Source organism: Schistocerca cancellata, chromosome 1, assembly GCF_023864275.1.
Source record: "Schistocerca cancellata isolate TAMUIC-IGC-003103 chromosome 1, iqSchCanc2.1, whole genome shotgun sequence".
In the NCBI taxonomy this organism is placed as follows: domain Eukaryota; kingdom Metazoa; phylum Arthropoda; class Insecta; order Orthoptera; family Acrididae; genus Schistocerca; species Schistocerca cancellata.
This window is the reverse complement of record NC_064626.1, coordinates 923,103,771-923,130,588: the sequence shown is the minus strand read 5'-3', so window position 1 is coordinate 923,130,588 and position 26,818 is coordinate 923,103,771. Positions and strand designations below refer to the sequence as shown.

Here is a 26,818-nt window from a genome sequence, read left to right as displayed (position 1 = left end):
ATCATCGGGACATAATTACATTCACCCAATTTCATTTCTATATTACTAAAGACATATTTTAGTGATGTTTTCCATCTTTCATCTATATATTGCTTGGATTCTTTACGTATCTCTGTGAGCCATTTCTGACTGTTCTCTCTCTCTGTCTCTCTGTCTGTCTGCCCGTGTGTGTGTGTGTGTGTGTGTGTGTGTGTGTGTGTGTGTGTGTGTGTGTGTGTGCGCGCGCGCGCGCGTGTGTGTGCAGGGGGGGGGGGGGGACCATCATGAATATATGTCCATAGAACTTTACTTGCCATTTCCGGATTGACTCAATCAGCCTTTCATTATCCCTGTACAACTCTTTTCTTCCTCACAGTCGATACTGTTCATCCAGTATCTTAGGACCCAATATTTTCCAAAGGATCTTGCATTCAAATTTCTTGGCATCTCTCAGGCCAGCCTTTCCTATCTTTCTGAGGCATTCACTTGTATATAGACTTTCAGTTTCGATCAGTGTGTTATAGTGCCCGAGTTCAGCTTTTTCTTGTGATTGCCCTTTTCTTATATAGGACAATTGTCCTATGAAAGCAATGCTCATCCTCTGTCTTCTGCTGTTGTTGGCCTTTATTTGCTTGTTTTTATCTTTATTACTTCACCAAGGTATCTGAAACTGTCCACTTTTTCTATTTTACGGTACTCTGTTGTTAGGTGATGAGTTATTGTTCAGATGTTGGTAATGTACTTTGTTTTCTAAAGAAGTTTGGAGACCAGCTTTTTTTGCATTTTTGTTAAGTATGTTTATCTGCTTCACAGCTGCCTCTGCATTTCTTGACAGGATTCACCAGGTAATTGGCAGATGCAAGACAGCTGACTCTTAACATCTTTCTTTGAACCTCCAAAATATCTTGTGTTCATTATAGCTGCATTAATAAATTGTTTTTGGAAAAAATTTTATTCAATTAAATTTTGTGTCCTGATTTCTCCTTTTTTTATATTGAACAAATATGTTGATTGGCAGCTTTTCATTTTATCTTTAAATAAAATCGTCCATGATGCAAGTGAAAATTCTAAGGTTTCTTGAAAGTGAACATTTATTTCCAGTCATTGCCCATTTTACTAGTCCCCGTATTTAATTGATTCACTATTATGTAATCTTGGGGGAGGACACTACTCTTTGAATGACAGGTCGACGTTATGTGAATTCATAATGTCTTGTCTTTCTTGTAGCTCCGTGTCAACAAAACCACCTCTAACCAATGATTTTGTTGCAATATCTCATCTTACAAACTGTGCATCATTTTTCATGAACAATGCCAAAATCATTTCTACTTCTGTAAGTGCCATCAACCAACTTCCTCAGTGTCAGGTGAAGGTAAAAATGTAACTATTATCTCGTCATTGAAATTCTGTGCAGTTGCGAAGTGACTTCAGCACTGTACATCAGGAGAAGAGCTTTCATTGTTAAAATTTTGGCCATCAAGTATTGCCAAATCTACAAACAAAATCAGTCTCCAAATTACTGTGCTCTGCATTTTATAATAATTATTTTTTTTTACTTGCAGTTTACAGACACAGTAAATTTATTTTAATTATTTAACATACAGAGAGTTTCGAAACTGTAGAAAAGAAAAGCTTGACCCTAGAAATCTCTCTAGCACTGTCAAAAAGTGTTGTCTTGGTTGAGCAGTTAGTATTATTTAGTTCCACAACCCACCTCAACTTTTGTTTCAATTGCAGCATTTGGTTTCTCTCTACCACTAAGAAAATTTGTGAGCAGTAAGTACAGTAATAATTTGATTGTAAAATTTGTGGATAGTGAAATTGCAAACATCATGTTATTCATACTGTGAATAATGTTTTACAATGAGGAGAAATGATCCAGAATGAGATTTTCACTCTGCAGTGGAGTGTGCGATGATATGAAACTTCCTGGCAGATTAAAACTGTGTGCCGGACTGAAACTCGAACTCGGGACCTCTGTCTTTCACGGGCAAGTGCTCTATCAACTGAGCTACCCAAGCACGACTCACGTCCCGTCCTCACAGCTTTACTTCTGCCATTACCTCATCTCCTACCTTCCAAACTTTACTGTGAAGGTTCGCAGGAGAGCTTCTGTAAAGTTTGTAAGGTAGGAGGTGAGGTAGTGGCAGAAGTAAAGCTGTGAGGATGGGGCGTGAGTCGTGCTGGGGTAGCTCAGTTGATAGAGCACTTGCCCGCGAAAGGCAAAGTTCCCAAGTTCGAGTTTTAGTCTGGCACACAGTTTTAATCTGCCAAGAAGTTTCAGGAGAAATTATATTAAAATTCCATTTAGGCGTTGCTCATTTTCTTTTAAAGATTTTCCCCAAATCACTCATGGTGAAGGCAGGCTGTAGAGATTCTAATGAAATTGATCTAATAAACAGAAAAAAGAATGTTATAAATTAGTTCGAATTTTGCTTCATGGTATTGTTGTGCAAACTGTTTTAGTGGAATAGAAATCTGTTAAATGATGCCACTTTTCTGTTTGTGATTTGACTTGTAGGTTAAAGTGTTGAATTTCAGTGTCAACCACTTCCATATCACACACCATATGCAATCTGTCATAAAAATAATTTATCACCATATAGTCTTTTGCGTCAGAATGTTCGCAGGTGTATGTCCTATCAGTCTTGATAGGTCTACATAACTTAATTACATTTTAAACAGTGGAAAAAGTAGGATCAAATAACAGTAATATGGAAAGGATAGATTGCTAGTCACCACATAGATGAGGCATAGAGTCACAGACAGGTGTAATGGGTAAGTGCATTGGTGGGGTAGAAGGACTTGAGTGGGAATAAGGAACAGGATAGGTTGGTGGAGGACACGGGTTAGCAAAGGTTGAGGGCGAAGGGGGGGGGGGGGGGGGGGGTTATAGGAATTATTAAGGATATGTTGTTGGGAGAGATTCCATCTGCTCACTTCAGAAAAGCTATTGGTAGGAAGAATCCAGATGGTGCAGACTGTGAAGCAGTCATTAAAGTGAAGCACATTGTGTTGGTTTCATTTTCAGCACCTGGGTGGTCCAGCTGACACTTGGCCACAGTTTGACATTGGTCATTCATGTGAATATACAACTTGTTAATTGTCATCCAAATGTGGGAAGCGTTACAATTGTTCCAGATTTGTAAATCACGTGGCTGCTTTCTTAGGTGGCCCTGCCTTTTACAGCAAAGGAGATGTCTGTGACAAGACGAGTAAATAGTAGCAGGAGGACAGGTTCTCATCTTGGTCTATTGTAGGAATATGAGCTATGAGGCGAGGGTTGGTAGCAGGGTTGGAGTAGGGATGAACAAGGATATTGTGTAGATTCGACGGGTGGCAGAATACCACTATGGGAGAGATGGGGAAGAATTTTCTCATTTCAGTGCATCACGAGAGGTAGTCAGAATCCTGGCAGAGAAAGTTATTCAGTTGATCCAGTCCTGGGTGCTACTGAGTCACAAGAGGAGTGCTCCTTTGTGGCCCGACAGTGGGTATGTTTGACGTGGTAGGTGATTAAAGAGACAAGGCATGAGAGACCTGATTCTGAATTAGGTTAGGAGGATAATTTTAGTCGCTGAAGGCCTCAGTGAGAGCCTTGGAAGCTTTGGAGAGGGGCTGTTTGTCACTGCAGTTGTGATGACCACAGGTGACTAAGCTATATGAAAGGGACTTCTAGGTATGGAATGGGTGGTAGCTGTTGAAGTGGATGTTTTGTTTGTAGTTGGTAGCATTGATGTGGACAGAGGTACTTAAGTAGCCATCTGTGAGGTGGATGTAAACACTGAGAAAGACAGCTTGTTGTGTTGAGGACCACGTAAAGTGAGTGGGGAAGAAAGTGTTGAAAGAATGTTTATAGGTCTTCTCATCCTTGGTCTAGATCACAGTGATGTCATCAGTAAGTCTGAAGCAGGTGAGAGGTTTGGGATTCTGGGTACATAGGAAGGATTCCTCTAAATGGCCCATGAATAGGTTGGCACAGGGTGGTGCCATTCGGCTTCCCACTTGTGTACTGCAGATTTGTTTGTAGGTGATGCTTTAAAAGTAGAAGTATTGTGGGTTGGTTTCATTTCCTCCACCAACCCTCCACAGTTCCTGTTCCTGTTCCTATACCACCCAGCACCCTCTTCGTTACTGTCTATATCACCTCTCCCTACACTAATATCCTCATTGCTCATGGCCTTGCCGCTTATTGAATGCTATCTTTCCCAACACCTGACTGACTCCAAACCTATAATGTCCTTCCTGGTCACCATGGCAAACTGAATCCTCACTGAAAATTGCTTTTTCTTGGAAGTCATCATCTACAAACCTATATGCGGTACAGCAGTGGGCACATGCAAAGCACCAATCCATTTCAACCTATACATGGACCATCTAAGGAATCTTTCCCAAACCCCTCACCTGGTTCAGGTTCACTGATGACAACTTCGTGATGTGGACTGAGGTTGAGAACCTCCTATCCACATTCGTCCAGAACCAGTGGTCATCGCCACTGTAGTGTGATGAACAGTCCCTCTCCAAAGATGCCAAGGATTTCACTGAGGTCTTCACAAACCAAAATTACCCTCCCATCCTTCTCAATAGAGAGATCTCCCATGCCTTGTCTATCCAGTCACCTACCACCTCCCACATACCCAGTCTGGCCTAAAAGGAGCACTCCTCTTGTGACTCAGCACCACCCACGATTGGATCAACTGAATCACTTTCTCTGCCAAGTTTTGACTACCGCTCCTGTTGCCCTGAAATGAGGAATTTTTCCTCATCTCTGCCGCCCCCCCTCCCCCCGCCGCAGTATTCAGCCGCCCACTGAAACTATAAAATATCCTTGTTCATCCCTACTTCACATGTGGTCCCAACCCCGTACCTCATGGCCCATATCCAGACAATAGACCTAGATGAGAGACCTGCCCAATCACCCTCCTATTCCCACCTACTCCAATATTATCACAGGCATCTCCTACCCATCAAAGGCAGGACCACATATAAAAGCAGCCATGTGATTTACTAACTAAGCAGAAACAATTGTGCTGCTTTCTGTGTGGGGATGTGACAACTAAGCTGTTCGTTCATGTCAATGACCACTGTCAAACTGTGGCCAAGAATTAGCTGGACCACCCAGTTGCTGAACGTGCCACCCAACACCATGTGCTTCACTTTAATGACTGTTTCACAGCCTGCACCATCTTCATTCTTCCTACCAACACCAGGTTTTCTGAATTGTGCATATGGGAACTCTTCCTGCAACACATCCTTTGTTCCCATAACCCCCCTGGCCTCAAACTTCACCAGTGTCTCCCCTGCTCACACTTCAATGTTACACGCTCCTTCTATCCTGCCAACACTTCTACTAGTCTTTTTCCCTTCACTACTTCTGCCCTCTCCCTGCTCCTAACTGGCACTCCCAACACTGCAACCATCAACCCTATCCTGGCCCCCCACAACACCTCCCTATGTGCTTCCACAAGCAGCACGGCGCAGCATCTTTTCCCATCATTATCCTGCAATCCCCCCCCCCCTCCCACATGCCCCCTTCATAACCCCCTCCCACCCACCCCAGCAGCCTGCTAATAACGTCAAATGCAGTCACAGTTGGGTGCCATCACCTGGAAGCAGTGGCCATGTATGTGAGATTTGTGCATGTGCAAATGTGGTGTATTTTCTTCTTCAGAAGAAGGACTTTGTCTGATAGATTAAATATTTTAACAGCCTGTTTCTTGTGCAAGTCTGTGACTCAACACCTCCTCAATGTGATGAGTAGCAGTATGTCCCTTCCACACTTTTGTTAATTATGTCATTAAGTGACATGGCAAGTGTTATCAAATAATGATAAGAATTCTAACATTCATGTTAGGAAGTTTCATTTAATCAAAGTAATCTGTAGTAAAATGCATATCTTAGCCAGAAACAAAGGAAATGATACATTTACTTCAACACTAGATGATACTTCACAAGTTACTTGAAAAGCCAGACTTAGAATGACACTAAATTCCTTGCTCATGGTGTCCAATATTATTATAGCAAAAACCATGTTCAAAGTTTAAAATAAACATAACTTAGTGCAACTGTGGGCTGTTTTTCGTTTGAGACAATTTCGTAACAGTTTCTGTTTTCGCTACCATGATGAAAATAATGAAATATGTATCTGCCCAGGTAGTGAAGGCAGCATATAGGTATATGGACACATCTTTAAAAATTATGAAAACAGGACTTCTGAGGAAGGCTATATTGTTATTGCAGAAACCATGGTCAAGGTTTAAAATAGACATAATTTAGTGCAACTGTGGGCTGTTTTTCATTCGAGAAAGGGAATGAGCGTGATTGACAATATAGATTAAGATACTTGTTCCAAAGTGGCCTTGTGCTAAAACTATATAGATGTAGTAGTGATGTATGTGTATGTAGTAGTGATGTAAGTTTGGGAATCAGTGCATTGTAAACATGACTGATCATATGCTCCAGTTAAATGATGTACTCTTATTTATTCCACAATGTGTAGGGATGTGCTGTAATGGAAGTGGTGAGTTAAACACTGGTTGTCGGGAAGAAGGAGGCAGTACATTTTGTAATGTTTGAGTAAATCCCAGAATGTATTCTTAAGGAACTGTCAACCTCTTCTAATTATTCTCTGAAGGGCAGTGGCTCTGCTCAGAGAGATCAATTTTCCTAAATACCAATGGTAGAACCATTCATTCAACTCTTCTTTGAGAAGTTCTTTCAAGTGTGAGTTGCACTGTATTAAAATCTGAAGATGTCATTGTTGGCAGGTATATCAGGTTGTTTGTTTCACTCAACTACCCTATCCTCTTTTAACAAATATCCAGGCATATAATGGGTTCAGCACATGTTTTGGTGTGCAGCTGTAGGTCACTGTGCTTAGTAGCTCCATTGTACGGTGGTGATAAGTTGCATACTGTGTCACTGTTCATCTACCAGTACTTCTCACAAGTGCTAATTTTACGTGCAGTACTGGAAAATCATGGACAAAATACAAGCATAGTAATTAGTAAATGTAGCTGTTATGTGATTTTACTGCCTCATAAATTTTCCCTATGGACATAGCCATTGGATTTGATTTTTCATAACGAGAAAGTGTTCATGTTATAACCATAGAGTTGTGCCAGTTTTTTGAAAATAACATAATTATGGATCTAAGTTCTCTGTAGGTAAAAAGATTTGAGAATACGTCAGCCTGAGTTTATTAAGTTTGCTGACTACACAAGTCTTCATAGCAAGCTTAGATGTTAATGATTTTATATGACTGAGATGCAATTGAGAACACTAACAGAAATTCTAGCTAACATGTTCTCTTTAACTAATGTTTAGTCAACTTTCCAGCTGTATTGTAGGCAGGCATCAAAATTGTTCAATAAGTGGAATAAACAAAACATGAACTTCACTTATTGGTGTTCATGTTTGTTAATAAAGCATCACAAGATCCATGGCAATATTGAAATATTGTAAGTAGAACGTTTTCAAAGACTAAGAGGGTTCTGTTTGCTTGCACACCACTTATCTATAATGGAGACATTGATTGGTGAATAAAAAACTTGAACATAGTAACTCAGCATATGAACTTGTATCCTCTTGAAATGTGTGGCCTCCCTCCCTCCACATATACAGATATAAGGGCAATGTGAAACATTTTTGCTCTGGCCATGAAAGTTAGTATTCTTTGGATCAAAGATTCCCTGATTTCAATGTTGTTCCCTTGTTGATTAATTTACTTTAGATAAATGATTCTTCAGTGAACTCATTGCATCCCTGTAATCCAGTCCTGAAATGTTTGCAAATGCACATATATGGATGCTGTCACCTCTCCATTGGGGTGAAAAAATTTTTTGTCTCACATTTCTAAAGACTTAGGTGGAATGAGAGGCTGCCAAATCTGGTAAACAGGGTGTACATCCCAACAATTTGTATATCAAATCCTTCAGTTCTACCAGAGGTTGGTTATTTCCTCTAAACAGTCCCAGCTTCCTGTCATGTATGACTTACACAGTATTTGCTAGTTATTGTTTTAGCATTTGAATGGTAATCACATCAAGTATCCCAATTCATCTTAGAAAACACTTGCTGTAACTTATCTGACTGATGAAATTAAATTTGCCTGCTTTCAGTCAATGTCACCGATTTCCACCCTCTGTTTTCATTGCCGTTTCATTTCTAATTTCTAGCATGTGGTGGTGGATTTATGTCTGATGCACAATAACAAAGTAGCACATAAAATCAGACAACATTTTTTAAAAGAGTCCAAAGATTACTGAGAAATTCATTTATTCACTTGCTTTATGTATTTATGTGTCCTTTAAATAAAGTATTGTATAATGCCCAAGAGCAATTGGACGAGTGCTTAAATACTACAGTACACAGAACAGAAGCAGTGCTTGACCAAGTAATCTTTTGCATGTGACTTGAATTTATCCTTGTCAGTTATTATTTTTATGTAATTCGGTAATGTGTTATATAGTTTGATGCAGGGATGAAGAATAACTTTTTGGAATAGTGCTGCATTTGTCACTGAAATTGTATGTCATTTGTTTGTGTTAAGTTTTTTGTAGTTATTATTTTTTCTGATATTTTTTTCTTGTCCAATCTCAACATTAAAGTATTATATTTTCTGTAGCCTGAAAAATTTCTGCCTTGCTCAACAGTGTTCTCCAACTACTACTCAATGTTGAGTGAGCATATGCAAAATATATATTCATGAGTTTATTATATGAAATACAGTTCCTTATTGTTCTTATTATTAAATACATTTTTCTCATGTTGCCTCTCAGGTTTTCTTGGTGTGATTGATTAATAGAGTGCTTCCGTGTTCCCAGTGTAGTAGTAGTAGTAGTAGTAGTAGTAGTAGTTTCCATTGTATGCAGAATATATGGTGGCTGATCCAGTCATCTTTAGGTGCTGCGAGTGGTGCTGTTATGTGGACTAACAGTCTGGAGTCCAATCTGACTGTAAACTGTTGTTGGCAGAGTTCTGCTCCCATTGCACATATGCTCGTGATCATCTCTTGTTTTGTGAAAAGAAAATATTGCAGTTTCAGTTGAATAATTCCTTGTAAATCCATCCTGACATACTATATTATTAGGTTGTATTTATTTAAGAAATCTTACTGTCTTCTAAGTAAAAAAATTTCAAGTATTTTTTAAAAGACTGACAGTAAAGAAAATACTCTGTATCCAGAATCAATCTTTCACTCTAAAAAGGGGTGTGTGTGCTATTTTGAAACTTCCTTTCTGAGTAAAGCTGTGTGGCAGACTGACAAGGCAAGGTTCCGGATTTGAGTCCTAGTCCTGCACATTGTTTTAATCTCTCAAGAAGTTTCAAACTGATCTGTAGTTTGTCACCACAACATGGCTTCTTTTCTTATGCAGTGGTCTCACTTTTTAAGTAGTCTGGGAAGATGACAAACTTAAATGGTGTTTACATCAGTGGTTCAGATGTTATGTCTGCAAAAATTTTTGCAATCAAATTCAGTATATTGTCTATTTCCACGCAGTGTTTAGTTTTTAGTAGCTTAATTTCTTACTGTATGTGGACTCGGGTTCAATCCTGGTACTGTCAAGGGGATTTTTTTGGCGGGAGGGCAGGTACGTGTTGCACTTATCCTCATGATGCAAATTAAGGCACTAGTTGATTGAGATGTAGTGGCTCGAAGGTTGGGAAAGTTGGAAAACGGCTGAATTACTTAGCCCCTATGTAGGTAAATGCCCTCACCATATCCGTAATTCCGTGGATTTTGTGAAACATCTTGACAACTTCAGACTGAAAGATACTGATATCCTAGTGAGCTTCGACATGGTTTCACTATTCACCAGAGTTAGTCAAGCTTATTGAGCAGAAATTTGATGAGAAGACCACCGAGCTCTTTAGGCGTGGACTGTTCGAGCTACTAACATGATGTTTACATTTGGGTTACATAGTGCAGATGAAAACTGCATGAGGAAACATAAAACAAAAACAATATAACGGTTACAGTTTCACTTTTGGCCACTGACTGTCTCATACTGAATACGTACTTTAACTTGATACCGACAGCATGGTGATTAAGTAATGAGTGTTGTCCTCCAGCTGATTTATAACATATTGTCATATAGATGTTTACATTTTGGTAGATAAGCACAGACTAAGGCCTTGTGCCTATTTACAGAAGTAAATAATATGGAAAATTATAGTTTGTTGAAATATAGAGCTATTACATTTAGATACTAAGATAAAAAATTACAAAGAACAAAGACACAATAGCCCTTGATATGAGTTTGTTCAACCAATAGCTGTAAATTAGAAAATGGCAGAATTAATGATAATGTTTTGTTGGAGAGCAACTCATTGTGGAAGGGGATTCCCAAAATTTGCTAGACATTCTTGAGAAAGTGTTATTTTCTAATCAGAATAATTAACAAACAAACAAGTTATTTTAGTGGAAATTTGCATTTTTGTACACAGAAAAAAATCAGGACGATGAAACTGTGTTACTGACTTTTATAAATAATTGCATTTTAAAGTTGGAAATTATGGAACATCATACATTTGAATACAAATAACTTTTGAAGTATAAAATTTTTGTTGAATAGAGAAAAATGGGGGCTTTCTTATAAACTGTTCTAATTTGAGAAACAAATAGTTTCTAGCTCATCGAAAATTTCACCTTCCCATGTTTTGTGTGTGCAGTAAATCACTAATATTTCTCAAAATAAAATATTTCCCGTTAAACTAATTATTCTATAGTTATCAGTAATGAAGAAATTACACAGTGAATAATAAAGTTTTATGAATGCCTATTTGCATAAGGAATTGGATGTTTAGAGTATCCACTAGGACAAAATAATATTGATGTCGAATGGTATACGAATGAATAGGGTAGTTCCCCTTTGTTGTGTTACACTCTGTGTACTTAATTCTGTACCACTGATTTTGTAAAATTAATGTCGTCTAATACTTTCATACACTATAGTTTTTCTCTGTATTTATGTTTGCTTTTTTCAGCTGGTGCATCTGATTGCCTCTCTTTCTGATGATTATGCAGTCATGTTTATACATCCTGCTAACTGTTATAGATCCCAGTCTATGTAAATGCATACCATCCTTTTCTATGTGGTTTTAAATTATAAATTTGTTTGAGTCTATGAACACTGCTATCACAATATTATTTAATGACACAATTTATCTTGCAGATGTATTTATAACTCACTAATTTCCTTTTTATAATGCTACAAATTAGTACTTAAATGAGGCAGGTTTTTAGCGAATGTGTCCCAGTGTGTATAAAGACACCTCTGTATCTATGTTTGATTTCAGAGTCAGACTGTCCTTCATTATCTGGTTTTGCCTTTCCAATATTTCTTCAGCTGTTGTGTTCTATTTCCAGGTCACATACAAATTTTCCAGTTTGCAACAATGGCATTTGTCAACAGCGAATGACTTATTAATATAAATGCCATTTGGTTATCTTGTATAGTTGCAACACTGCCTTTCCTTTCACTATGTGTCACCAACTTTCATTTATATTTTCAGAATTTTCTCTTATTGGGCTTTGTGCAAAAGCTTCTGAAACCCTATATATGTTTTTGTGTTCATTGTTCTTACTAAGTCTGGGAACCTTCTGAGTGGCATAATAAGAAACCAATTTCTCTCAACTTGGACGGTGGTGGATTTACTGGCTGGAAGAACATTAGGATGCTGGTACAGCTTGATGAGCTTCATGCCTAGCCATATTAAAGGCAAAATTCAACTATGGTATGGTATTGTCCCATTTCAGTGGCACCTCAGAATGGTAAATAATAAGAGCAGTGGCCGGCTGTGGTGGCCGAGCAGTTCTAGGCACTTCAGTACGGAACCATGTGGCTGCTACGGTCACAGGTTTGAACCCTGCCTCGGGCATGGATGTTTGTGATTTCCTTAGGTTAGTTAGGTTTAAGTAGTTCTAAATCTAGGGGACTGATGACCTCAGATGTTAAGCCCCATAGTGCTTAGAGCCATTTGAACCAATAAGAGCAGTCTTAGAGTTCCTGTTAACTGTTTCCACAAAAGATGGTTGAGGGGTAATAGGGGGTGGTAGTTTCTTGATGGATGCCATTCTAAAAACAAAATCTGTGGAACTTGCGAGACACGAAGGCTGGGCTGTCATTGCTGATGAGAGTGACAGAAGGGCCAAAGATAAAATAATTTTACTAAGATGTTTTGTGCTAGTCCCTGCAGTTAACCTCCCCCCCCCCCCTCCCCCACTTGGCATCAACCATTCAAAATGCAAGGAGGGTCCACTGCTACGAAAATATAGTGGTATCCTGCCTGAGTCTGGGGAAGGAGACCAACATTGTCAATGAAAATACATTCCATAGCATGTTCGGCATGGTTGGAATTCAGCAATCCACTCTTACTTCTCCAACTTTGTTTTGACAACTTACATTCTCAGCACTGTCCAACCATCCTGTTTATATAAATAAAGAGCAAGTGCCACATTGCATGTTGTTTGATCTTCTGTATGGTTTTATAAGTGCCTAAGTTCCCACCTAACAAACGCTGATGGTAATATTTAAAGATGGCTGAAATGAGATCCCGAGGCAAACAAATTTTCCAGTCACCATTGCCCTTCAATTGTAAATACACAATTCCCATATAAGCTGGTACCTGGACACTTCTTCCCCTGATTGAAAACGCTGTTTAATATGTAACAGCCCCTAGGTCAGAATCCTGTTGTTGTGCGAGATCACCAAACAACTCGGGCACCTCCATCCTGGTTGAACATTCAACGAACCAAAGTTTCCTCATCACCAGACACAAACATATGGCTCAGCATGTCAGCCACCCTTCACACAAAAAATGTGCAATAAACCATGGGTAGCGAGCTGCTGCCTGCTAACTGTATAAAATATGGTAATCACAGGTCACAACTGTGTAAAATATGAATAGCCAGATGTCTGAGGTACACGTCATAAATCAATAAAGGCACCGAGGTGTCAGAATCAAGAAGACCACACACTGCTTCGTGATTAAGACTCGTGCAAGCTTAGGGGAAGGCATGCAAACTAGCCGCACTTAGGTGATCACAGATGTGAGGAACAGAGATAGCTCCTCGGCATTTGTTTGTCCTCTGGTGTCAGCTGTTTTGCACAGATTTACATTTTCAGTAATACAAGCAGGCAAAATGCCCAGGCTGCCGGCTATGGAAACACTGTCCCTTACTGTGAGTGACCTTATTAGTAACAGTATTCTTATCAAGTGGAGGAACTCCACCTTCCCTAACATGCTTATGTCTAGCATCAGCTTGAGCAACCCCAATGACATCAGAAACCAGATGCTCTAAATCTTGATAAGTGATAGGCCTTTCCAAAAACAAAATGTGGGAGCGATCCTTGGAAAGTTGCACATCGAATGCAAGGGCGGCAGTACACACGCCCCACATGTAATCAGTTAGGGGTTCCCCAACCTGCTGTACACAAAACAAATATTCGTTAATTAACTCATTCCTGACTCAAGCAGACACTCTTTGCTGAAGGATCATGGAGCATAGCTCACACAGATCACCCTTACAGGCCAGGACATTACTCACCATATCAGTTAACAGACCCTTATGGAAAGGGTAACTGATTTGGTGTACCAAATCTGGTTAATGGTATCTTGGCAAGATTATCTATGCCCTTGATAATTCTAAGAAATGAATTGGGAAGTTTGGCAAAACATGCATATTTCATTGGACAGGACTGTGAGTCTCTCCTAGACACTCTTCTGCTGGGCTACTCCCCGCACTTTCGTGGGACCCTCGGTCCTGTTCTAAGCCATTTAGCTTTCTGTGCACAGACATTACTGTGACCAATAATTTATGCATTTGAGCCTTAGAGAGGACATCAGAAAATAAGGACCACAAGTCTTCCACTCAGCTGAACAAATGTGCAATCTGCGCTTCCTGACGAAAAGTTTATGCGTGAGGGGGAGTAGTATCCACCTAGCCTATATTCCCTTCCATGACGTGCATGGGAAGCATGACTGCTGCACAGACACTTGCATAACTCACTGACGTCACCGTCCTCAGTTTGGCCCCATAGTCACAACTCGTACTTGAACTGCTCTTTCCTGAGAGTCTCCACTCTGGTCACAGTATGAGCTTTCATGTTGCAGAGTGTGCCTGAAACAACGATCAACAGTGAACAGTTTCCAAGTAATAACATATAATTTACAATAAACAAGAAAATAACATTAAGAAAGAAAGAAAAACATGTGATGTTCAATGAGAGGAGGATAAGGCCAGAACATAACCACACTGTAGCTACCAAAATTGACACAGGCAACAAGAGCTTATATCTTAGGACATCAACCAACAGGATCTAGAGTAAGGGCTGAGGGAAAACTATTGGACATTATTTGTTGCCAAATACTCCCAACAATACACTTAAAAAGGGCGTTAAATGTGAAACATTGGGAGCAGAACAATTTAGATACTCCTTGAAGGTTATTCTTTTCCCTAAAAATTACCAATTCATCAAAACATTAATTTTTTAATAATTTACTTCGGAACTCATACTGAAGCCACACGTGAGGTCAGGGCTGAAACCCGCTGATAACACGGCAGACCACAGACATAGATATCAGGAACCCTCCCCAAGCAACCAGAAGCTGAGAGAGGATAGGTAATGCACTGCAACATATACAGCAAAGTTCTCTTGAGCAGTGAACAGATTGTATAAAGCCAAAGCCTGTGCCCGGCTCTATAAGAAATCCAATAACTAATATTAAGTTACCCCAAAAATTTTAAAAACAATTTACTCGAAACGTACTGCAAACCCTATCAAAATCACATTAAGAGAAAATGAGGGAGTGCAGAACAACAAAAATTGATAAACCAAGTGAAAGGCCAACATCCAGCTGCTTCAAGCACAACCAGCAGCAGGGAATGGAGACAAGCCAATGGAGAATGTACAAATAGCGCTCACCATAACCACAGGGAAGCTGATCCGGGCTCTGTTCATGACCAAGGAACCCGAAGAAGGCACTGACTCAGTGCCCAGCAAAATCATGCTGTGAAAGTATCCCAGTCATGTAGTGCAGAAGGGGAGACGACCGCACAATCACACCATATTCTCTGGGAGGAACCTGGGTACTGCCAAACAAGGACAGCTAGAGCAGGACCAGGCTGGCCCAGCATGAAATGTCAACAGCTGCATTGCACTGCATGGAGAGTGCCAACTGCCATCACGCACGCCAGAAAAATGATGCATTAGTGATGCTGACCAATTGCTCTCCAGGAAGCACCTATGTTTCACTGGACACACCATCCATCGTAACTGCCCAGTTCCAACTATCCCCTTCCTTTTCGTACAACCCACTTCCTCCAGTCCACCAGAGAGAAAAACAAAAACCCTCTAACTGTCAGACATTGCTCAACTTGCCAGGCACGAGCTATTGAACTAGGTGCACAACTCGTTAGCTCCAATGATATGTGATTGCATCATGTCTTATACACTTGCATTTGTTCAACTTCTAGCTAATTCATTAGTTTGCCTGTGATGGTGAGCTCATAACTCCTTTCAAAAATGCATACTTTTACATTCTGAAAACAGTCTGTGTATGATGGAATGTAGCTATTTAATATTTTTAATGCAATAGGTTGCTTTGTAATTCTGGTAAAATTTTTTGCCAGCTTTCATTACATCACTGCTATCTGAAAGGCTGTTCAGACTTTTTTTAAACATTGCACAGAATCTTTAATGAAACTGTATAATATACAGGCCATATTTTCAGGACAGGCCCACATTCTTATAGTAATGTGTGAGCTGTTCAGAATACTTCAATTTTGAATTGACGAAATTTGAAAGACAGTCTTAAGTTATTAGCCACAATAAAAACTTTATATTTTCACAAATACATAAAATCAGATCAGACAGGATGTAACCCGTACAAAATGTAAACAGTTTCATGAATTATCGTATAAACCAGTATGTATTATATGACGAATATACTGTATTTTAACTTAAGTGAAATAATTTTGTGATTGAAAGGATACATTTTTAAAAGTGTTTAAAGCCTTTTCAGTTGTTTCTATGAGTGGACGATACTTACTTGAGGAAAGTTGTCTCCATTTATTGCATGTTATTATCACTTCTTCCATAATGCAAAGAAATAGAATTATTATGAAGTTGGTTGCTTATTTGTGATGTATGTATTGAGAAACAAATACAACTCATTTTCAGACAAGCTCCAACAGATTTTGACATGGAGGAAGGTATCGAGATGTTAATTGAACGACTGGCTGTTCCAAATTTGTGGTTGCAACCTTCTGTTATTCCTACAGATTATGTGAAGGAGCTACCATTATGGCGGTTCAGAATTCCTAGTACATCAAGGTAATGAAATAATTTCTTACAAACATAGTCTGTCCTGTACAAAAATAAATTATTTAGAATATCTGTGAGAGAAAAACCACCACATAATGAGGAAAAGAAACTTGTGCAGATTTCTCCTGCTAGAAATACTCAAGAATGCTTGATTCTGCATTTTTAATCATAGTTCATTGAGAAAGCATTTCTTCTGAAAAGTATTTATATTAGAAAGACAAGTACTGAGTGTTTAATTTTACTGAAGTTTTAAAATGGGTACCATTAAAATAATAAATTTTGAATATAATTTCATAACTAGTTAGCAGATTTTGAAGAGATACAAGTTTGGTTACTGTTGAGAACCATGCTCCCACTGCACTGCACTGCAAGACAACCAAACTACACAGTTTTATCTTTTCATTCAATTTAATAATTGTTTTGTACCTTTCAAAAATTGTACTTTTTTGGGGATATTGTTAAATGAATGGATGTTAAATTTTTGTATTCATATAAAAACTGACCAACATTGGAGTGCACAACTGTAGAAGAGAAATGGAAATATCTTTGGAGTAGTCTTCTGAATCAGTCACCTTGAACTGATCAGAAGGTGAATGTGAGGGAGAGACAGGATGCGGATGATTTCTTTGGAACAGAAAACTGTTCAATCACCTTTCATAATAAAACTGAAATTTATTTAATATCATAGTTACCTGATATTAGACAGAATTTCCACATGCATTATTGAATTGTCACTATCTCATCACTAAACTGTGAACTGTTTTACATTGGAAATTAAGTGTTTTTTATTGTGTTTGCAGTGAGTGTCACCTTAAATTATAATATTGGTCTGGTCCAGTCAGGCCATATTCAATCACACTCTGTGTGTTAATTACAATGGAAAATTAATTTCATTTCCAGATTAATAATTTGTCAGGAAGTCCTGGTATCCCCGCGAAAAACTGATTTTTACCTAGTAATAAAAGTGAAATGTTGAGGAACTTTTTAACATTTGAAGATTTTTTTTAAATGGAGTTGTTACACAAGTATAAACAAAATAGTGTATTGAGTTCTTACAGTGTCTGTTGCTTGGTCATGCCATCTGTGGAATGCCCACTGGCCTTAGAGAGCTTTGCCATCAGATTTGGTTTTAGAGCTACCAGATCAATATGCCATTGCTTTGTTGCAAGTGCAGTGTTCATTACAAATCACTAAAAAGTTTCCAATTACAGAATGCTTCAGTATATGTTGAAGACACATGCTACATCTATTTCATACGATTGCAGTAGCTGATGTATTTGAGAACTCCACTTGCCATTTGAAAAATTTAAAGCCTGTCCATGTAGAAACTGTTTTAATGCACATGTTCTTAAGTGAATATGTTTCACATCAAATTACTAAATGAGTTGGCTTCTCAGATCAGCTATGAGCACATTATCACCATATCTTTTCCAGGCCAAAATTTTCTTATTGCTCTTGTACTAACATTCACACTTAAGAAAACTGTCTGCCCATTAGGGATGAGTCAGTAATGTGGGTCATCTGATCTCAGATGTTTATTTGAAACGTGTGTAAATTATACAGTCATGGCAAAGTTAGTCAGAGTTATTCTTGCTATCAAAAAAGAAAGCTTCTGTTATGTGCTTCTTATCCATTGCCTTACATAACAGCTCAACCATATGCAGCAATCGATGGATTGTGCTGTGTTCTAGGTGGAAGCCAAACTACTCAAGTTTGTTGTTAAGGTACTTAAGTGGTAAGTCAAGATCTTTCTGCAAGAGTGTCAAAAATGAAATAGCAAGCTAGCTTTGGGGAAGGAGGGAGATTCTTATTAGGTCTATCTACGATTACTAACTGGTCAGTTTTTGGGGCTGTTTGAAAGATGTGATAAGGCACTGATTGGAAGTTGTGTCATAGTTGATCGTAAGAATGAGAAGGGGCTTTTGGTGTGGGACGAGGTACTTATTCTATAAATGTGTGGTGTAACCACACAAGACGTACTGTAAAATAAGAAATAATTTTATTGATTTACTGCTTGCTAGTGGTGTCCAGAGGGCATAGTATATCAGTGATCTGTCCTGTTGCCATTATTATATGTGGACCTGAGGAAGGCAACAGGATCAACAGCAAAATACAGGGTGATTCAAAAAGAATACCACAACTTTAAAAATGTGTATTTAATGAAAGAAACATAATATAACCTTCTGTTATACATCATTACAAAGAGTATTTAAAAAGGTTTTTTTCACTCAAAAATAAGTTCAGAGATGTTCAATATGGCCCCCTCCAGACACTCGAGCAATATCAACCCGATACTCCAACTCGTTCCACACTCTCTATTGCATATCAGGCGTAACAGTTTGGATAGCTGCTGTTATTTCTCGTTTCACATCATCAATGGTGGCTGGGAGAGGTGGCCGAAACACCATATCCTTAACATACCCCCATAAGAAAAAATCGCAGGGGGTAAGATCAGGGCTTCTTGGAGGCCAGTGATGAAGTGCTCTGTCACGGACTGCCTGGCAGCCGATCCATCGCCTCGGGTAGTTGACGTTCAGGTAGTTACGGACAGATAAGTGCCAATGTGGTGGCGCTCCATCCTGCTGAAATATGAATTGTTGTGCTTCTTGTTCGAGCTGAGGGAACAGCCAATTCTCTAACATCTCCAGATACTGTAGTCCAGTTACAGTAGCACCTTAGCTTTCCCTTTGCACAAACACCCATTCTTTGTAAACTGTTTATACCAACATTTAATACACCACCTATCAGGAGGTTTAACACCATACTTCGTTCGAAATGCACGCTGAACAACTGTCGTCGATTCACTTCTGCCGTACTCAATAACACAAAAAGTTTTCTGTTGAGCGGTCGCCATCTTAGCATCAACTGACGCTGACGCCTAGTCAGCAGTGCCTCAAGCGAACAAATGTATAACTAAATGAAACTTTATAGCTCCCTTAATTCGCCGGCAGATAGTGCTTAGCTCTGCCTTTTGTCGTTGCAGAGTTTTAAATTCCTAAAGTTGTGGTATTCTTTTTGAATCACCCTGTATTATGCCCTCTGGATGCAAAAAGTCTGCAGCACACCCATGGATTATTTTGTCTTCAAATACACTTGGAGAAACTGGAAGACCGTTAATTCTGGTGTTACCTTAATTTCCCTTGGTTGAGCCACTTGTTGAGCATTTCTAATCGTATGCCTTTCAGTCATCATTGTCAGTTGTGCAAGTTCAAAAATGTGAACCCCAGGAACATGTGAGTAATTCTGCTTTATATTTATCTAAGTAAACTAATCTGTTTTCACATTGGTATGGGATTTGCCTTTAGTTCTGTGTGATCTTCCACACACAATTTATATGTAACTATCCTTCTAGAATTGTTTTAGTATGTTCGTATATTGACATTTTTATATTCAACTGTTCAATTTTGATAATATGTACACATTTGCTATTTATGGTGATGTTTACAAAGTAAATCAGTGGAAGTGTCATCCTTCTCTGCAGCTCTGAAAGTACAAAGTGCTGCAAATCCAATAACCAGTTGCAGTTAAAGGTTCTTGACACTCACTGTGTTGACTCTCCAGAAACAGTAGCACGTATGATGGATGGTGAAGAACCAGGACCTCATTTTAGGGAGCCAAACTTGCCTCATCAGAATAATGAATGCAAATGTGTACCTGCTGCAAGGTAAATATAACTACCTCACTGTCATTGATATAATGCTGATTTACTTCACACTACAGTTTTTATTTTCTTTCTAACATATGCTTTTTAAATGTATTACCAGGGAAGAAAGCTCAGAAAGTGAGGAAAGTACAAGTGCTTCTTCTCCTGAGGAGAATACCATTTTAGGCACAATGGGTTGCTGGTGGGAATCAGTTCCACCAGGAATGTTGTTGGCTTTGGACTGCGCTGTCTGTCTGGAACCATATGCTGATGGTGCAATACTTTGTGGATTGCCATGTGGACATAGCTACCACCAGCCCTGTATATTTACTTGGCTGTCAAGGGATAACCATCATTGCCCTGTCTGCCGTTGGCCAGCTTATCGCAACAAGGTGCATCATCCTCATGCAGACTGAATAACGTTGCGAATGGAACTTTCATTAAGGTACAGGGCTATATACTTGTTTACTCTCATTAATTTAGTTTCAATCTCTCTCTCTCTCTCTTGCTTCTATTTCCATTCAAGTGACTGAGTTATTTCTCAAATAGCTTATATTCTATTGGTGGTGCAAGGGAAAGAAACTGGACTTGTAGTTCGAAGTATGATGGTTGAAATTCCTATCCAAGCATTCAGATTTAGATTTTCCTTAGTTTCCTCTAAATCAATTGTCACAAGTGCCAGGATGTTTCCTTTGAGAATAAAGTGGCAAACTTTCTACCCCGTCCTTCCCTATTCCAAGCTTCTGCTCCAACTGTAATGAGCACATCATCAACAGCATGTTAAAATGTAATTTTCCTTATTATCCTGTTTGGTTTCCTCAGATATGTTTAATGATCTTTTAGCCATATGTTCTGGATTGCAATTTATTATGAGGTAACCACATCTTAACAATAAATATATATGTGTCAATGTTTTCCATGCCCATTTACACAGAACTGTTGCTATCTCAAGCTCTCACTACTTTGAACTACTTGGAAGAAACTGATGTAGCACTATTACACTATTTTATTCACCATAAGACTCAATTCTGTATTGGAATTATGTCAAGAAAAATATCTGCATCTACACCTATATTTCGCAAGCCACTATGAAGTGTTTGGCAAAGGGTAAGTCCCATTGTACCAGTTACTAAGGTTTCTTCCCATTCCACCCATATATGGAGCAGGGGAAGAATAATTGCTTACAGTCCTCCATGTGTGCTGAAATTAATCTAATTACGTCTTCACAATCCCTACAGGAGTGATACGTTGGGGGATTGTTGTGTATTGTTAGAGTCACCATTTAAAGCCAGTTCTTGAAACTAAGTACGGAGGCTTTCTCAGGTTAGTTTTCATTTTGTATTTCCAGTTGAATGTTCCACAATTTTCGGGAGCATATTTCTTCATATAAACTTCAAGCTCACTTTTGTTTGCAATTAGTTTTACAGTTGACTTTGATAGTTTGTATCTCAAAATGGCACATTTTTATTTACATACAAAATAAAATCATGTGAAGTATTTAATAATCTAAAGTCAGTGTACAAATCCAGCATATGCTTCTGTTGTGCTCATATTGGGTACCATATAACTAGAATCCCTTGTAACATACTTGGATACAATCCAGGCAAAACCTCGGAAAGAGAGAGAAAATACACTTAGGTAAGTGTTTTGTTAATTTCCTTTCTAGCATCTGATGGTCCAATGAATGTAACTGGCAGTTGCTCATATGCTATTGGGCTGATATGATATAGCAGTCTGACATGGTTCTTGCATTGCTACCTGACTACTGTAGGGTTTCTTAGTAAATATAACATTTGGAAAGCCAAATTACAACTTGACAGACAAAAATAAATTATTTGTGCCACTCTTTCATAGCCTCACAACAGAATTCAAGGCATGTTCAGAAAGTAAGTGTGCTAGGGTTTTATATTTTTTTAGAAAAAGTGTATTTGCAAAAAAAGAATTACATGATATTGTTGATACACTTGTTGACAATTTTTCCATATAATCGCCATCCCGTTCAGTGCATGTGAGCTCCGGCACAAGCTTCGTTATGCCCTCCTTGAAGAACTCTCTTGCTAGTTCCTTCACCCACTTTAGAACCTCTTTCTGCACCTGCTCATCAGGTGAAAATTTAATTGCACTTTATGTGCCTTCAGGGGAGGTGGAAAGATGACAATCTGAAGTCTGGGGATAATGAGGCTGGTTCAAAACAACCAAATGACTCCAAAATCACCTTGATGGCTAAGGCTATGTGAGGATGGGTATTGTTGTGCAACAAGCACTCTCTTCTTGTCCGCATTCCCCTCTTTTTATTTTGAATGCTACTTTTGGGCTTTTTAAGTTCTTACAATATCACTGTGCATTGATGGTATCCCAAAGGCAGAAATTCAACAAAAATTATTCGTTTTTGATCCCAAAACACATAGGCCATGATTTTTTGCCCAAAATTGTGATTTTGAAATTTTTGGAAGATGGGGAATTGGTACGATGCCACTGTGACAACTGTCCTTTTGTCTGTCATGTCATGAGCCACTCACGTTCCATCCCTAAGCATAGTAGAGCTCAGAAAAACCTTACCTACCAATTCAAGTCACTCAAGAAACTTGCTGGTGCTGTTGATTGACTGATTTTTCTTGTGCTGTTCTGTCAGCTGTTTTGCGATCCAACTTGTGCACAGTTTCTGGTATCCCATCATTTCTGTGAGTGTCTCATATAAGAGAGTTCTGGAGGCTCATGAAAACACCACAGAAATTTTACCCACTGTCAATTGACTGTCTTCACAAACAGTTTCCTTGATTTTTTTGCACCAAGTCATCTGTCAGAATGGAAGGTCTTCCACTCCTCTCTCTATCATAGACGTTAGTTCGATCTCCACTAGACTCCCTACACCACTTAAATACACTTGTTCTGTTCACAACACCTTCACCGTAAACTGTTTTGATTTGTTAAAAAAATGTTGGTGGGTATTTTTCCTTCAATGAGTTGAAAGCTGATCACAGCATTTCCGGCAACTGTACACTACAGCATGAGTTTATGTACTACCATGTTCCTGCAATGTTTTCTATGGTCAGGAGATTGCTCTCTACCATTCAGTGTTGCCAACCCTCAAGAAACTAAAATCACTGCTGGTTATGGATACACTACTTATTTTCTGAATTTACTTCCTATATAATAAAGTACCAAAACAATTACAAAATGTTGCTTGAGTTTGAATCTAGATCAGTTTTAGAACTATACCTGTTAACTCCTTTTTATGAAAGTATAAGGGGAAAAATGCAACATGAACGTACAAATACAGGATCACTGCACTGAGTGACGACTCATTTCTGTGCCCCTTGTGCAGCTGCCAAATGAGCTTCATCGAGTACTTCCACTGTACATATATCCAAGGACACATTTTCTGTGCATTACCTTCCAAGGGTCGTGAGTCATTGTATTAAAGTGTTATAAACTACAATGTGAATCCTTTAATCTTAAATTGTAAAGTCAACTGCACTGCAACACCTAATTTTCGTAATTCATTCAGTTTTTTAGTTCACAATTAATAGGTACCTAACTCTAATGCAGCTCTTGTAAGCAGTGCAATTGAGAGTACAGAAATTGCTCACCTGGAAGCCAAGTGAGTTTCCTGTCTGGTCTCTCCAGGCAACAAAGAAAGGAACACTGTTGTGGCATCTCACAATAATAATATTGTGCCATTCCATCAAAACAATGTGACATCCCAACAGTGCAGTGTGAAAGTGAATTTTCTGAAGGAACACTTGCAGCCAAGGATGCACAACAGATCTGAAGCATTGAATAGGGAATACAGCAGAAGGTAATCCAAAAGTCAGTGACACACTGAACATAAATTCAAGCCTTCCTAGGAAACTCGACAGAAATCTGAAAATTTGCTGCCACAATGTCCAGTCCTTAACCAATAAAACTGAAGAATTAAAAATTCTGCTAACTAATGAGGCCAGTGAGCTCTCAGTAGTGTGCCTTGCAGGACACTGGGTTTGCAATGCTGTAGTGAAGTTATTCGCTGTGAGTTTTATAGTTCTGTGAAACTACTAGAGAACCAGTGATAAATGTGGTAGGGTAGCCATCTTCATAAAAAAAAGGGTATTGAATCTGACTCACTATTAACCCTAAAGGAAATAGCAGCAGACAAAGTCTTTGAAAGTGCTGCAATAAAACTTAAAAATTACAAATCTAAATCTCATTACACCTATAGTTTACTTTCCCCTGTCCCCTTTCAGTAATATTAATGATTTAATTTTTTTTATTTATTTATCATATTTAATTTTTCAGGAAAACCCGCAGCTGTGTCAGTCATGATTTAAAAAATAACTGCACTAGTTACTTACTTTTTTATGCTTAGCACAACCAGTATCAAAAATTTGTTCTCATTTTCAAGTGCATTTGTTTCCATTACTATGTTGGTGATTTCTGCATGTGTGATTTTGGCCTCTTCTGCATCTTTTTGAGGTTTGACTGCAAATGGAAAATCAGACAAAATGAATCTTTGAGTGTTTTAAAATGCTAATGTTAGGAATGATAGTTTTTCTACTTACAGGTATTGTGCCTCCTCCATTATACAGCATATCACCCACATGCAAATCATCACGTGCACTTTTTTTCCCAAAATGAAAAGATATACATGTTTATGAAAACAACTACTGTTATCATATCCAAGAGAAATATCTTGGAAAAAAAAACTGATTCAGTATCTAGTTTGTCATTAAGAATTTTTTCTCCTAACTTTTTGTGGTGTACAAAAATTTCAAGCTCCTCCATTAAATACATTGTATGAGATTTGTGGAAGTTGTAGAGCATCTTAAGATATCCTTCTGTGTTTTTGAATGGGTATCCAGTGGTTTTTATGTGTGTTGCTATAGTTGATTTCGTAAATTGGTTGTGTGTGTAACAATTGATGTGTTCCGTGTATCTTAATTTGACAGCTCCCTCCAGTTTTCAATATACAGGGTGATTCAAAAAGAATACCACAACTTTAGGAATTTAAAACTCTGCAACGACAAAAGGCAGAGCTAAGCACTATCTGTCGGCGAATTAAGGGAGCTATAAAGTTTCATTTAGTTGTACATTTGTTCGCTTGAGGCGCTGTTGACTAGGCGTCAGCGTCAGTTGATGCTAAGATGGCGACCGCTCAACAGAAAGCTTTTTGTATTATTGAGTACGGCAGAAGTGAATTGACGACAGTTGTTCAGCGTGCATTTCGAACGAAGTATGGTGTTAAACCTCCTGATAGATGGTGTATTAAACATTGGTATAAACAGTTTACGGAGAATGGGTGTTTGTGCAAAGGGAAAAGTTCTCGACAGCTGAGAACGAGTGATGAAAATTTAGCACGCATCCAGCAAGCATTTGTTCGCAGCCCAGGAAAATAGACTCGCAGAGAGCTGCAAATTCCACAATCAACTGTATGGAGAGTCCTACGAAAAAGGTTAGTTATGAAACCTGAACGTCAACTACCCGAGGCGATGGATCGGCCGCCAGGCAGCCCGTGACAGAGCACTTCATCACTGGCCTCCAAGAAGCCCTGATCTTACCCCCTGCGATTTTTTCTTATGGGGGTATGTTAAGGATATGGTGTTTCGGCCACCTCTCCCAGCCACCATTGATGATTTGAAACGAGAAATAACAGCAGCTATCCAAACTGTTACGCCTGATATGCTACAGAGAGTGTGGAACGAGTTGGAGTATCGGGTTGATATTGCACGAGTGTCTGGAGGAGGCCATATTGAACATCTCTGAACTTGTTTTTGAGTGAAAAAAACCTTTTTAAATACTCTTTGTAATGATGTACAACAGAAGGTTATATTATGTTTCTTTCATTAAATACACATTTTTAAAGTTGTGGTATTCTTTTTGTATCACCCTGTAGTAACTTGAGCAATTTTTACATGTTATTTTGTATATTTCTGAGTTTAATTTATCTTTTTTATTGTTTAAGGTGTGAACTAATTTCTGTGTACTTTGTTGTTTGTGGAGAGAGCTATTTTTACTTTGTGACCTAAGTAGATTCACTATTTTTTTAGAACTGTTACCTATGTACAGCATACTAGCCATACATTTGATTGTTCTATCAGTTCCTTATAAAGAGCCAGGAATTTTCCTTTTGTGTTATTTGTCTCAGCATTCTGTCTATCACTGAGCTGGGGAAGTCACTGGTTACTTCAATTTGCTTAATGATGGTCAATTATTTCTCAGTGTCCTCTTTATATACTGGGGTTTTATTTGCTCTGTGTATCATTGATTTGTATGCAACTTTCTTGTGTACATCTGGGTGATGTGATGTGACAGGGACATTGTTTCTGGAGGTTGTCTTTTTTCTGTATACCTTGAAATTGTGCCTGTTGTTTTTGTTTTCTATGCACAAATCTAGAAAATTAATGCTATTGCTTTTTGTATTCAGCTGTGAAATTTTTCTCCATGTGTACATTATTTAACAAATTTATGATGTTATTGGTGTCACCTTTGAATAAAATTAAGGTATCATCTACATACCTTTTGTAGTATACTATTTTTTTAAGCAGGGTTGTTAATAAGTGTTACCATTGAATGTGTACTTTTTGTAGTTGAGGATTATTTCTAGTAATTCTAGACATTCAGTGATTTCAGCTTGTGAACAGTTTTTGTGCTTTAATAATATTACAAAATGCATAACCGGTAGCTGAATAAATATCGTTATCACAGACAGCACAGTGTTATGCATTTTGTGAAATTCGTACATGCTGTTGATCAGTGTCTAACCAAGATATTCAGTGCTTCAGTAACTTTTTCTCAACTACAATTACTTCGCATTCAGTAGTAACATTTATCAACACACGGATGTGCTAGTCATGTGCTCATCCATATCTGGCACCATAACAGACATTTT

The 26,818-nt window shown here is 38.5% G+C and overlaps 1 protein-coding gene across 2 annotated transcripts in view; it reads left to right on the top strand.

Annotated features, from left to right (window-relative positions):
- The window catches only part of LOC126191336 (E3 ubiquitin-protein ligase RNF103-like), a 428,517-nt gene that overhangs the window by 92,844 nt on the left and 308,855 nt on the right, over positions 1 to 26,818 (top strand). For both annotated transcript variants that reach the window (XR_007538339.1, XM_049932174.1), the window contains 3 exons: positions 16,167 to 16,319; positions 19,792 to 19,974; positions 20,075 to 20,398. Coding sequence is in view for 1 of the 2 variants with exons in the window: in XM_049932174.1 (XP_049788131.1) it covers positions 16,167 to 16,319; positions 19,792 to 19,974; positions 20,075 to 20,369 (631 nt within the window). In the remaining variant the exon portion in view is untranslated. The remainder of the gene's footprint in view (positions 1 to 16,166; positions 16,320 to 19,791; positions 19,975 to 20,074; positions 20,399 to 26,818) is intronic.